This window comes from Camelus bactrianus, chromosome 4, assembly GCF_048773025.1.
Source record: "Camelus bactrianus isolate YW-2024 breed Bactrian camel chromosome 4, ASM4877302v1, whole genome shotgun sequence".
In the NCBI taxonomy this organism is placed as follows: domain Eukaryota; kingdom Metazoa; phylum Chordata; class Mammalia; order Artiodactyla; family Camelidae; genus Camelus; species Camelus bactrianus.
In genome coordinates, this window is record NC_133542.1 from 87,925,945 (window position 1) to 87,940,161 (window position 14,217).

The window sequence follows — 14,217 nt, forward strand, 5'->3', positions numbered from 1 at the left end:
CACGCACAGCAAAGCCAATCTACTGATACCGGGTTGTGGTGAAGGAAAGTGCAGCGTTTATTGTAAAGGCACCAATACGAGGAGAATGGGCAGCTCATGCTCTACAGCCTGGAACTCCCCCAAAGGGTTTCAGCAAAGCACTTTTAAAGGCCAGGTGAGGGAGGAGGGTGGCAGGGTATGTGATCAGCTCGTGCACAATTCTCTGATTGGTTGATGGTGGGGCAATGGGGTGGTGTCACATAGGTTAACGTTATCAAGCCTTAGGCTCCAGTAGGCCTGGGGGCAGTGGGCTCATGGTCATCAAGTATTTAACATCTTCCCTCTGGTGGGGTTTTCACATCTGTAGAACAACTCAGGAAATGTGCATCAGTTACCATTATCTAGGTACTTCAGAGAGGAGCTAAAGCAGAGGATATGGGGGAGGGGTCTGTCCTGGGAAGGCCTCAGTGGGTCCTGCTTGGTTACAAACAGGGAAGTGGGAAGGTGAGGGGCATGTGTGGCGAATGTCAAAAAGCACACTGGCAGGAGTAAAACCATCTGAAAGGGAAGCAGTGATGGACCAGGTGAGGTGTAGCTTTGTTGCAGGAGAATGAGGTGTGAGAGGATGGTCGTGCACCAAGTCTCAGGCGAGTCCATGGGACGGGCCACCAAGTGAGGGTCCCTGGCTTTGCACAGAAAAGAATTCAAGAGCGAGCCATAGTAAAGTGAAGGCAAGTTGTTTTAGAGAGATACACATTCCATAAAGAGAATGTTCTTTGTCTCAGAAGGGAGAGCAGCTCTGAGGTGCAGGAGTGGTTAGTTTTTATGGGCTGGGTAACTTCATATGCTAACAAGTGGGAGGATTATTCAGACTGTTTTGGGGGGAGGGGTGGGGGCTTCCAGGAATTGGGCCATCACCGACTTTTTGGTCTTTTATGGTCAGCCTGGGAACTGTGATGGCACCTGTGGGTGTGTCATTTAGCAGCTAATGTATTACAATGAGCGTACAGTGAGGCTCAAGGTCTACTGAATCAAATCTTCCACCATCTTGGGCTTAGTAGGTTCCAACCAATTTTTGTTGTATCCTCAACAGCTGTGTCATTCTTTTAATCTTTGTGCCCTGCCCTTTTCCCTCCTGTCTCAGCTTATGGCTGGATGATGAGAAGTCCTGAGCATTAAGCTAATGAGCTTGTACTGTTTTGGCTGAGGGAAGCCACTGATGGTTTTCTACAAGAGCATATCTTGATCAGAATTTTCTTTTAAGAAAGCTTACCCAGTGTGGCTTATAGAAAGTTAAAAGCTGGGGATTTTTAGGGCCCTGAAACTGTTCTGTATGACATGCAGTTGTAGGCACGTGTCATTATACCTTTGTCAACACCCATAGAATATGGTCAACACAAAGAGTGAAATATGTAAATTATGTACTTTAAGTAATAATAATGAATCAATATTGGCTCATCAGTTATAATGAACGTATCCCGCTGGTGCAAGGTGTTAATAATAGGGGAAATTGTGTGTATGATGGGGGAGGGCATGTGTGAACACTTTAATTTCCAATCAATTTTAAACCAAAAACTACACCCCCCCAAAAAAAGCTTATTAATTTTATAAAAAAGTTTTGTATTACATTAGCAGTATAATAGGATAGTTGCATTCCTGAGAAAACTCGGGTTTTTAAAAAGCAATTATTCCAAAGGGAGAATTGAGAATTTCACTCTCTCTACTATAATGTAGCGTTTTCCTACAAAAAATTTCAATAGTAAAGATCATTTTGGATAGTTCGATGTGTACAGCCATAAAATTCACACATCAGAAAGTAGTCCAGATTGTGGGAGAGTGGGGGGTATAGCTCAGTGGTAGAGCACATGCTTACATGCACAAAGTCCTGGGTTCTATTCCCCGGTACCTCTATTTAAAAAAAAAGAAAAGGAGAAGGAGTAGGAGAAGGGGAAGGGAGAAGGAAGAAGGAAGCAGTCTAGCCTTTGCGTCTAATATCTTCTCAAAACTGGTGAGCTGTCTGAGCACATCAGCACTGGCTGGGAGGTGTGAGCTGCCTTCCCGTGTGGTCACCGTCCTCATCTCTCATGCTGGTGAACAGAGCCACTCTGCCACCCCACTGCTGGCCCATGCCACACGCTTGTTTTCCTCTCTGAGGTACTGAATCTGATTGTGCCATGCTTCCCATTCTGATTTTTTTGTGTTTCCGAAATCTACAAGCAGCTCATACAACTCAATAACAAAAAAACAAGCAACTCAATCAAAAAATGAGAAGACCTAAATAGACATTGCTCCAAAGAAGATGCATAGATGTCCAATGGACACATGAAAAGATGCTCAACAGTGCTAATTATTAGAGAAATACAAATCAAAACTACAATGAGGTATCACCTCACAGCAGTCAAAATGGCCATCATTAAAAAGTCTACAAATGAGAAATGCAGGAGAGGGTGTGGAGAAAAAGGAACCCTCCGACACTGTTGGTGGAAATGTAAATTGGTTCTGCCAGTATGGAGAACAGTATGGAGTTTCCTTAAAAAACTTAAAATAGAGTTATATGATCCAGCAACCCCATTCCTGGTCATATATCTGGAGAAAACTCTAATTCAAAAAGATACATTCTCCCCAATGTTCATAGCAGCACTGTTTACAATAGCCAGGACATGGAAGCAACCTAAATGTCCATCGTCAGATGAATGGAGCCCTACTCAGCCATAAAAAAGAATGAAATAATGCCACTTGCAGCAACATGGGTAGACCTGGAGATTATCATACTAAGCGAAGTACATCAGGCAAAGACAAATATCATATGGTATCATTTAAATGTGGAATCTAAAATATTATACAAATGAACTTATTTGCAAAATAGAAATAAATTCACAGACACAAAAAAACAAACTTATGGTTACCAGAGGGGAAGGGGATTGGGGAAAGATAAATTATGAGTTTCAAATTTGCAGATACAAACTGCTATATATAAAATAGATAAACAACAAGGTCCTACTGTATAGCACAGGAAACTATATTCAAAATCTTGTAAAAAAAAAAAAAACTACAATGGAAAATGTAAAAAAAAAGGCATAGAACTGGAAAAACTGGAACAATCACCTAATTGTTAGGGGAGACCTCAGGCTCTGTTGTCTAAAAAAAATCACTGTCGTCTTCAAGAATTCAATTTTGGTTCATCAGTCAGGGTGAAAGCAAAATGTCATTATACTGAGGATTAGATCGTGAGAATATAAAAATAGCAAGCACAGAGAGGTAAAGGAGAGAGTTAGTGGTAGGATCAGAGTCAAAAGAAGTTGTATTTTTCCCCCAGATGGAAGAGATTTTGCATGTCTGTGAGGAAAGGAAGGAGCCATTGGGGAACAGGAGCTTGAAGATAAGAGAATGATAGAGAAACATGGAGGAGACAGAAGAGTTGTTTCCCTAGTGAAGGGGAGAGAGGAGGGGGAAACATTCCAAGACTTAAGAGGAGGATAAAGCATACCGCTCTGGATGGGAGACAGAGTTAACATTAGGTGAGCGGAGAGGAGTTGGGTATGACGGCAAATCGCAAAGAGGTCACCACCCAAGGGGTGCTCCTGTGAGATGCCTTCCCTCTTGGTAAAATTAGAACTGGCTGTAGACTGACTACTCTATGTAAAATAGATAAACAACAAGTTTATACTGTACAGCACAGGGAACTATTCAGTATCTTGTAGACCCCTATAATGAAAAAAAATAGGAAAACGAATTTTTTTTAAAAATTGACTGTAGAGATTTCTGGGAATAACAAAAGATTCATGGAAATGCTGAGGTGCCCTGCAAGGGCTCCTTCCAGCGGCGTGAATCTGTAACAGGCCGTTGGCTGTATCTTCACGACTTCTCCAGGAACCCTCTCCATGGGACATTGCTGAAGGGCTAATCCTGGTTTCGGCATTGGCTTGACTCAGGCAAAGGGCTGAAGGTGAAAGTTTGCCAGTGAAGTCAGGATTAAAGTGGATAAAAGCATCTTTGGCTCATGTTCCATTTTAGCTCCCTGAATCCTGACCCTTCAATGAGAGGGCGATGTCCTCAACAGTAGTTCAGCAAGAGAATTTCTTGCCGGGTGGTAATGGGAGAAGGCAGCCTGCCCGAGGTGGGCGACACCAGTACTGTTGAAGACGACAAAAATGACTGACCAGAAGACTCCAGAGGTTTTAGATGAAGCAGGTTAGAGAAGATATTTTCCTTCGCAGGAACGATCAAAGGGAAAGCGCAATCAAATCTTAACTAGTTGGGGATAGACATCTCTGTGAAGCCACCGCCGAGATGTAGGAAAGAGGGTAGGTGCACTGCGTTATACTGGGGTTTTTTGTTTTATATATTGATACAGTGGACTCAGTGGTGACAATATGTTTAGATATATGTAATAATAACCGTAATATATCTTAGGTGTATATGCACAGATATCTTCATATAAATAGATCAGTATCCCAGAATAAATATATATTCAAATATGTGTACATTAAAATCTATATATTCATTCTGGGTTTTTCCACTTTGCTTGGGAAGGAGGAAGAACCTAATTGTTTTTGCTTCATCCTAAATGCCAAATGAGTGGCTTGGGTCCATCTCTGACACTCATCCCAGTTGCCCAGTCAGGACCCAGTGGTGCCCAGGGAGGTATTTTCCTGCATACTTCTCCCTACCTAACAATCGAGGTGTCACTGGAATAAATTAAACCAAGAATGTGAAGAACCACGGGGTTTATCTGTTGTTTATTGCTACATACCAATCCACTCAAAACACAGTGTCTAGAAACAATTGTGATTCATCATGTGTCATAACTCTGGAGTTGGCTGGCTCAGCTAGGTGGTGGTTCTCTGTCTGGAATCTGGAGTTGCTCATGCAGCTAAAGTCATCTGAAGGCACGACCGGGACTCCTGATCCAAGATGACCTCATTTACGTGTCGAGGGGCTGGTGCTGGCTCCTGACTCCACGTGGTTTCTCTAGAAGGGTGGCTGGACCTCTTTACGTGGTGGCTCAGGCTTCTATGAGTGTGAAGCTGCCTAGCTTCTCAACATGAGGATCTGGTGCTCACACAATGTCACTTAGACTTTCTACTGTCAGTTGATGCCAAGCTGAAAGCCAGCCCACCGTCAAATGTGGAGCAGACTTAGCTGCCTCTTACTGATGAGGCCAATGGTAAAGATTCTGTGCTCATTTTTAATCTCTCACAAAAGGATTAAACAAAATCCCATCTGTCAAATGCCTACTGGTGTATCTGGCCCAAAGCACATTATTTCAAAACATTAATTGTTGTTACTATTATCAGCCTTTTCCTCTTATGTAAAAAATACATTTCCTGGATAAGAAGGTACGTGAGTTGTTCTTCAGAGGAACTGAAAGTTAATCAAAATATGTCAGAAAAAGAAATTAGGAAGAGGATATAGCTCAGTGGTAGAGCTTAGCATTCCAGGTCCTGGATTCAATCCCCGGTACCGCTATCAAAAAGATAAATAAATAAATAAACTAATACAATATTGTAAATAAATAAATATTAATAAACCTAATTACTTACCTGCCAAAAAAATTTTTTTAAAGAAAAGAAAAAAATTAAATAATCCATATAGGATTCTGCAAACTAGTATTACATGCCTGAACACACATGTCATTTAAGAGTTTGAGGTGTTTCAGAGAAACTATTTGGTTGAAATGTAATCACTTTGACTGACCTAGAGTAAGGAGAAAACAAAAGAAAAATGTAAGCGGTATAAAATTAAAAAGTGTCTTACTTAAAAGTCCTTAAAAGACTTCCTAAGTGCTCCCCCTCTGTCTCTGTGTTTTACCTGAGTTTTGATCTTTCATTTGGTCTTGCCTTACTTTTCTCTTTTAGAGATCAGAGAATTAAACCCCAGCACCATGCTCCTCCGTAAAGACACGGACCCAAGTAAAGATGGTGTGCCAGGAGAGCCCGCTGTGTGCTCGGTATGTACCTGCCGTACAGGACACTTGACATTCAAGGGTTGTAAAGCTTCAGGCTTCTGAATAAGCAGTGACGTGGCTAGGGAGCCATCTGGAACACAAAAATTTCCCTTCAGTGACTTAACCCTTTGTCGTCACAGCAAAATGCAGCGCTTCCCGGCAGATGAGCATGGATGTGCTTCTGCCATAGAACTGACCTGGACGAAAAGGGGCCTGCGCTGGGCTCAGCCGCCCAGATGTGGGCTCTCACTTTGACCTCAGTGGCTTCCACTTAAGGTCCTAAGAAACCTGTTTGGGAATAAACGGGATTCAAAAGCAGAATGCTCTAGAAATAAGCTTTTATTCCTTCAATCCAGGATTTTATATAGAGAAGGGTACTCTGAGGGAACACTGTCTTTTCTGCCAACATCTGTTTTCAAATACTCCACAAACCTGTTTGTTTTGGTAAAAGATTCTGGTGGATAAGGACAATTACAGCTTCTTTTGCACCACATTCCTGAACATTCGAGCCCTTTGGACATGAGGATGAAACTTTGATATCTAGATTAGCTGGCTCCCTCTCTTCCTTAAAAGAAATATAACCTTCCTCCAAACAGAGGTCACAAACCCTCACGGTGGTCTCTCTCCGTGGTCACTCACAGAATTTTAGAATTGGAAAGATCCTAACGACTTGGGTTCAATCCCCAGTACCTCCATGAAAAGTAAGCAAATAAATAATCTTAATTACCTCCCTCACCAAAAACAAATTTTTTTAAAAGACTTTAGAATCCAAGTCGAACGGGCTCCTACCATAATGAGTGTTCAATGGTGTGTTAAAAACAATACCCTTTCGAGGAATGAATCTGAGATTGGACCCTCTGGTCTCCGTTCCACTTTGCCACGATGGATTTGGTTCAGTTAGGCAGTTATCTGCCAAAGATAGTTGCTTCTGTTTGTATGGCTGTTGTGCTGTTTGTTCTAGGATTTGTGGGTCTGCCAGCTGATTACATTCTCATCCATCTCACGACGTCCCACTTTTTTTTTTCCTGCAGCTGCCAGAATTATATGCATTTGTTGAAAATTTTAATAAGGAGAGCAAGAAATTGCATCTCCTGAAAACTCACAGTCTTTTACCTAGTGAGGCGCAGAGAATGCTCAGCCAGAACGTGAACGGAACCGAGGAGACCGATGAGAGAGGAGAGACTTCCCAGCCTGTTCTCACGTGCAGGGTGGTTAGAAGAGAAGAAAGGCCAGGGTCCATGACTGAACTCCTGCACAGCAGCCTGCTGGCCAGCTCCCTCTCTCCCCTGGAGAGACTCTCCAGGTCCCAGCAGAGGATCTCTCAGTACGGGATCCCTCCTCCCGTGCACACTTTTCCTTACGAGATTCTCATCAGTCACTCCAAAGCTATGTCACAGGTCACCGTTCGGCAGAAGGCCCACAGCACCAAACTAGCATGCGGACTGGGCGTTCCCAGTGACTTGCCAGGAAAGTTCATCTTGGAAGACAAAGTTCCGAAATACTTAGTCGATCCAGGTAATCTAAACAGGCGAGGCCGTGTGGGAGGAAATGAGTGGAATCTTACTGCCAAGTTTACCTAGGTTGCTAGAGTCGTTGACCCCGGGGGACCTTGTAGTTCCCATGTTCACGGCTGGTGCTCTTGCTGCCTACAGTGACAGTGGAAAATAGGGAACAGGGAATCAAACATTTGAGGGCCAAACCTCAGATCCATCCCCGAACGAGTGTACCATTTAGACACGGCAGTTAAACGTTTATCAAATGAGCCAGTTAAACTTGGACTCGAAAGCACCCATCACTATTTGTCTCTTCTTTCATTCAGTGAGTCAAGTATTTACTGAATAATATTTTGTCTTTCTTAAGTATCTTGGCTTTACTGCAGTTGACGTTTTTTCAAAATATTTTTTCACGAACCTTTTTCCTTATTATTACATCTCTATCAGGGCTTTCAACAGAGGCCACAAACAACAGGAGGAAACTCCTCAGATCTGGTTCTTTAATAGAGAGGTACCCATATAAGGCCAAAGGCTATACAAAGAAAGTTAAAAATATTATAAAACATATGATGGCGAGTTTTAACGAGGAGGGAGTGTCTTATTCCTAAGAGCCCATTTTCCTTACATGAGTTGAAGGAAGTAATATTTTGTCATTCTGTGTAGCCATAAAAATAGATTAAATCCATGGTATAAAATATTTGAGACCCTCTGAAATAGGTTCTTGACTCAGGATCAGCAAATATTTTGACACCACCATTTTTATATTAAAAGTGGCATCTGAAGGAACAAATCTGAAGAAATAGATTGATTACTCTGATCATATTTAGTCCAAGATGCTGGAAGAATCTTTGCTGTAATTCCCTACATTGCTGTCTTGACAGAGCCTAATGCGGGTCTCAGATTCCTTTGGTAGAGTCGCGCTTTGTGTGTTTGGGAGCCCAGGCAGAAGTGGAAATCAGGAACGTTGTAGGAATGGCCTAGATAATCTGCAAAAGTATGTACATAAAGTCTGGGACCAGAGAGGAAAAGGCTGAGAATCGAGAACTGGCAATAAGCCTACTGAGAAAGTGCTAAAGGCTCTGGACTTTTGATAGCTCTGGGACATTTATGACTCTGCCACCCCCAGGGGCCAAATTGTCCTTTCCTCCTCACGCGTGGATTGCGTGCTGTCTACCTAGCCCCTGGAGTTCTCTCATGGGTCCTCCCAGACTCCATGTTGGAGGTTCTCCTCTGCCTCCATGGCCTCATTTCCTGAGACCTTGGAGGTCATGTCCTGTCTACTCAAGGAACATGCGTGAAGCCAGGTAGGCTTTCGTTTGAGGAATATCCAGTACTTCCTTAGGTTTGATTATGACGATACATCTCTTACTGTCTTATATTGCCTAGGATTACTATAATTTTATCAGCCAGTCGGTCCCTAAAGTATTCTCAGTCCAGGAGACCTTTAGGACCCCTGGTATACCAAAGAATATTAGAGAGCACGTCCTTACTAGCACCAGGCTCCGGGAGAGGAGAGGAGCAGGGGTTGGCAACCTGTTCTTCTCCTGTCATGTGAGCAGCAGCTCTTGCTCAGGCTAAATCCCATGTAGGTTAGAACTGTGTATGACCAAAAATAACAGAAAAATCAGATAGAGGGTACCTTTCTATTTTTCTGTCCGGAAGCAGACAAAGGCTGGAGCAATGCTTTTTGATGTTGTCGAGAACCCATGTTCCCCCATCTTTTTCTGTGTGCCTTTTGCCTTCATGGCCGAAAGTGCCTCCTTCACCTCCAAGTGCAATAGACACCTTCCAGGGAGGAAGGGGGCTAGGAGAACGGGCCACATTGGCAACTTCTGTCCTCCTTCAGTAGGGAAGCAAAGCTTCCTCAGAACATTCCTCCTCAGGTGACTTTTCCCCGCATCCCTTTGGCCAGAATTGCGTCCAGTAGCCATCCCTTATTGCAAGGAAGTCCAGTGAATGGAGGTCCTAGCTTCCCACCCTCTGAGGAGAGGAAGGCAGAAAAGGATGGTTACCCGTACAGAGGGAGCCAGCCTATAGTGTCTACCACAGATCACAACATAAAGCCCTTCACTGATCGAAGTCATCCGCTCTGTGGCCTTCTCTTGCCGAATATCCCTTTCCTTCCTTCTATCCCCAGTCCTTGCAGTGCTCGGCCCGCCAAGATCTGGTCAGACTCCCTGAAACTTGGCAACCGAGCCCTAGGGACAGACTGTGGAATGCCATAGCCAGGTGCGAACTCAAGGAACAGTCCCTGGCCCCAGTCTCCTACTTCAGGCATGTAAAGAATATATATATATATATATATATATATAGACTTTCTACCAGGCAGACCCTGGGAAACCCAAGCCCTTCCCAGAGATGGAGGACGTAGGTGAGCCTGCTCAGATATCACCGCACGAGCGGGGTGAGAGACGGACCAGCCCTCCTGCTTGTTGGCTCTGCCCGGCTTCCTCCGGATAGTCCTCACACTCGTCTTGGCTCTTTGGCTTCTGGTTTTACTCAAGCCCCTGCCTTAGGCCTCGCTTTCCTTGTTTTTGTGTATAATTTATTAATCCATGAAAAGCCTTGAAGGGAAGGAAAAGGGAGATGGTTGCTGAGTAGAGGAATGTGCAGTGTATCTCGCCTTGATGTTCCTGTGGTTCATTGGCTCCTTGAAGGAACTACAACTGCTAGCGTGCCTAGCATGCACGAGGTCCTGGGTTCAATCCCCAAGCTGGTACGTAGGTCCTGAAAGCGTAGGGGAAGCAGCCAAGTTCTGGCTGAACCACTGCCCTTTTATATGCAGGGCTTACACTAGCATCTCAGGAGAAATGACTCTAACAATCTGTGTACTTCTGACGACTCTTCCTCCTTGTTTCCAACACTCATTAGGGTCCTTTCCTGCTCCCTGTCGACCTCAGTGCTCTGCGTCTCTTCGTTTGCTCTCCTCTGCCCGCTGCGGCCCCTGCAGGGTCCACTCCAGCCCGTTAGCCAGACTCACCCAGGTTCCTATGTGGAGGATGCCTTTCCATGAGATGAACGCTGTGGGCTCCCTCTTAGTTTACAAAGCTTCAGGAAACACAGGGGAAGAAAGAGATTTGGGTTCATCAAAGGTTTATTCTGTCCATGAAGCATCTCTAAGTAACTGAAGGTTAAAAAGGCCACCACATGATTCTTTGAAAATATGATTCTTTGCAGGAAGACAATTCCTGGACCTAAAGGACCTGGAATGGAGGTACTACAAGGGGATTGCGAAGTGGAAGCGCCATACTGCAGATTCACGTATAAAAATTAAATACGACAGTGAGAAGAGATTTGTGAAGAGCCAGCAGATGCCTCGTGCTGCTTCCCCGCCTCTAGTTCAAAAGTCTTTGGTCATTTATCCTCAGGTCGATTACCCAAAAAAGGAAGGTTCTTCTTAAATGGAATATGTAGTTGTATTAAAATATCTCGGATCTAGATCGTGATTTTGAGAGCAATGAATTTATACATGAGAAGAAGCAGTGGCACCATGGAACTTAGGGACAATCTATGCAAATACACCTGTAAGGTCCACTATGAAACCATTATTATGGAGTGAAAGATCCAAATTGACCTGCTAATGTAAGACCCAGTTTGGATCAGTGAAACCCATCTGGACTAAGGCTGAGGCAATTCTAGATCATACAAAAAGAAAGGGTGCATGTGAATGAAAACTCCTGAGCAAGAAGAGCTCTTAAAAATATTTTAAGCAGATGAAGAAGTCCGTTATCATAAAAATAGTAGGTAAATTCAACAAATGAGAGAATTAGCACCTGAGGATGTAGAGCTCATTCTGAGAACTTAAAAATAACATGCTGACTGCTCAAAGACATGAGGAAGGAAGTAGCACTCGTGAGACAAGAGCGAGATTGGAAAAAGCACAAATTGGAAAACTTGGAATGAAAAATAGTCTTTGAAAAGAAAATAAGAAGAACCGTCAATAAATGATCTCGATGGCGTACTAGATATATCTGAAAAGAGAGGATTAGTGAGTTGGAAGGTAGCACTGAGAGAGAAGCTTCTAGATCATAGCACAGTAAGAAAGGACGAAATTATGAAAGAAGTTAAAGGTAAGGGAGGGTCGGATGAAAAGCTTTGAATTATACCCAGGATAAGCTGCAGAAGAAAAGAGGGAGAATGGAAAAGAGATGATGTTTGAAAATAAAACAGCTGATAATTTTCCAGAAATGAACCACATGAAACGTTGAATTTAAAAATCTCACTGAGGGAGTGGGGTATAGCTCAGTGGTAGAGTGTGTGCCTAGCATGCACGAGGTCCTGGGTTCAATCCCCAGCATCTCCATTAAAAATAAATAAATAAAAATCTCACTGACTAGCAAGAAAATAAAATAAATCTACACCTAGAAAGACTGTAGCAAAACTGGAGGGCATTAAGCAAGAAAGGAAACTAAAATCTCTACAAATGAGAGAAGACTGATTGTATACAAAGAAATGACATATCAACAGTGGAACTACGGCGGTACAGGGGATTGAACCCAGGACCTTGCACATGCTAGGCACGTACTCTACCGCTGAGCTGTAGTACCTTCTGCCCAGACCTTTCATTAATAATCAATGTCAGAGGGTGATGGCGTCACATACTCAAAATGCTGAGGGAAAACAACGATCAATCTAAAATTCTCTAACCAGCCAAACTCTCTTTAAAGAGCAGGGGTAAAATAAACACATTTTAAAACATGTAAGAGCTAAAAATGCTTACTACCCCCAATCTCTCACTGAAAAAACTGCTAGTAAAATATGTACTTTAGCAAGAACTCAGAGGGAGTGCAAGGAATAATGGTGAACAATTCAATTATGAATAATGTAGGTATATGAATGTTTAGATATTAAAATACATTTCTGGATTCTTTTTCCTAGTATTTTACTTAGAAAATTGGCCTGTATATAAGTGAAATTATTCTCTTGTTCCCATTTTTTGCACTGTTTTTTAAAATCATATTCTGGTTCAGGATAGTGGGCGCCTCTGTAGTTCCACTGTCAGTCTGTCATTTCTTTGTATGTAATCCATCCTCTCTCTTTTGTAGATTAGAGTTTCTCACTTAATGCTCTACACTTAAAACTGTAAACTTTTCTTCATGGAAGTTACAACACTTAAAACTGTAAACTTTTCTTCATGGAAGTTACAGTTCCAGAAAACATTTTAAACACTTAGCTACCTTCGTAAAATGAATTGGGGACTTTTCATCCTTTTTACAAGGCCATAGATATCTAAACAATAGGAAAAATATTTATTCTTTACAGTCGAGCTAGAACTCAGCTCGAAAGCCATCTCATCCTGACATCTTTTCTTCTCGCTTTTATTATGAAAGTTTTTAAACACTCATAAAAATAAATAAAATTATATCATAAGCCTGCACATACCCATCATCTAGATTCAGTATTAAGATTTTTATCATACTTGTCTCATCTATGTCTTTGTTTGTATTTGCTGTGTCTGCTGAATTGTTTTGAAGCAAATCTTGGGCCTCATGTCTAAGATATTATCCTTATCTGGTTTGGCTTGCCTCTTGGAAAAAAACATATGGATGTTTACTTTCATAGCCACAATGCCATTATTATACCAAGAAAAAATGAACAATAATTCCTCAGTACTGTCTATGTTCAAACTCCCCCTTTTTTTTATGCCTCTCAAGTTTCTTTTAATGTAGAGAAATTCCTCATTTTTTTAATGCAATTGACTTACTGAAGAAATAGGTCCATTGCCCTGTAGAAGGTCCCACAATCTAAATCTATATCCTCATGGTGTTATTCAAGTTTTTCTTCTGCCATCCCTATTTCTTGTAAATTGAATGTTTCCTAAAGCCTTGATTAGCTTTAGGGTCCGTTCTTTTTGGAAAGAATACTTCACAAGATGATGCTGCATACTTTAGCTGACTTCACGAATAATATCTGGTTGTCCCTCTTTTAGTGATTATAAGATTGAGTAATGGATTCAGGTGGTGGTGCCTCTGATTACAGTTCCTCATCAACTTTTCATATAATGGCTTCCATCCGTCAGTGATTACGGTCGACATCCTCTACCAGGCTCCCAGTGATCCCCACCTCGTGATATGTACACCCTGATGTAAGTTTACACCCTCTCCTTGAGAGCAGATGGACTTATGACTTGCTTCTATGAACAGAATGCAGCAGAGGTGACAATGTCACTTCAACATTCAGTTACCAAAAAACTGCATTCTATCTTGGATTCCCTCTCTTGTTCTCGCTTGTTAGCTCCCAGGGAAGCCAGCTGCCGTCCTTGAGATGCTTTATGGAGAGGTCCATGTGGCAAATAACTGACATCTCTGGCCAGCTGCCAGCAGGGATCTGAGCTGTGCCAACAGCCACAAGAGTGAGCTTGGAAGCAGATCCTCCCCTTACCAAGCCTTGAGATGACTGCAGACCCGGCTGACACCTTGACTGCAACCTCGTGGGAGACCCTGAGTCAGGGGCACCCCGGTAAGCCATGCCCGGATTCCTGACCCGTGGAAACCGTGGTATAATAAATGTTTGCTGTTTTAAACTGCTACATCTGGGGGGTAATCTGTTACACGGCAATAGGTAACTAATACAATGACCTGTGCCTAGATTAATCGTTTCATTACAGCTTACTCTTTGATGATTTTCTAATTCAATCATTAATTCCACATTTATTATTTGGGAATAATTTGTAAAGAAAAACTTTCCCCCATCAATTAGGGCTATTTAGTTACACTGAAGTACTGTCTGTACAAAAAAGGTGGTTCATTGCTGAAGCTTTCCATCTGAGTCGCCAATTTTCAGATTAAGGAGTGGATG

General features: G+C 42.5%; 1 protein-coding gene across 5 annotated transcripts in view; it reads left to right on the forward strand.

Annotated features, from left to right (window-relative positions):
* C4H9orf153 (chromosome 4 C9orf153 homolog) overlaps positions 1-14,217 on the forward strand; it is a 48,690-nt gene that overhangs the window by 10,799 nt on the left and 23,674 nt on the right. For all 5 annotated transcript variants that reach the window (XM_074363087.1, XM_074363089.1, XM_045504647.2 and 2 more), the window contains exons 2-5: positions 5,838-5,929; positions 6,958-7,441; positions 10,597-13,504; positions 13,654-13,878. In XM_074363087.1, coding sequence (XP_074219188.1) covers positions 5,864-5,929; positions 6,958-7,441; positions 10,597-10,820 — 774 coding nt within the window. In that variant the 5' untranslated portion in view covers positions 5,838-5,863 and the 3' untranslated portion in view covers positions 10,821-13,504; positions 13,654-13,878. The remainder of the gene's footprint in view (positions 1-5,837; positions 5,930-6,957; positions 7,442-10,596; positions 13,505-13,653; positions 13,879-14,217) is intronic.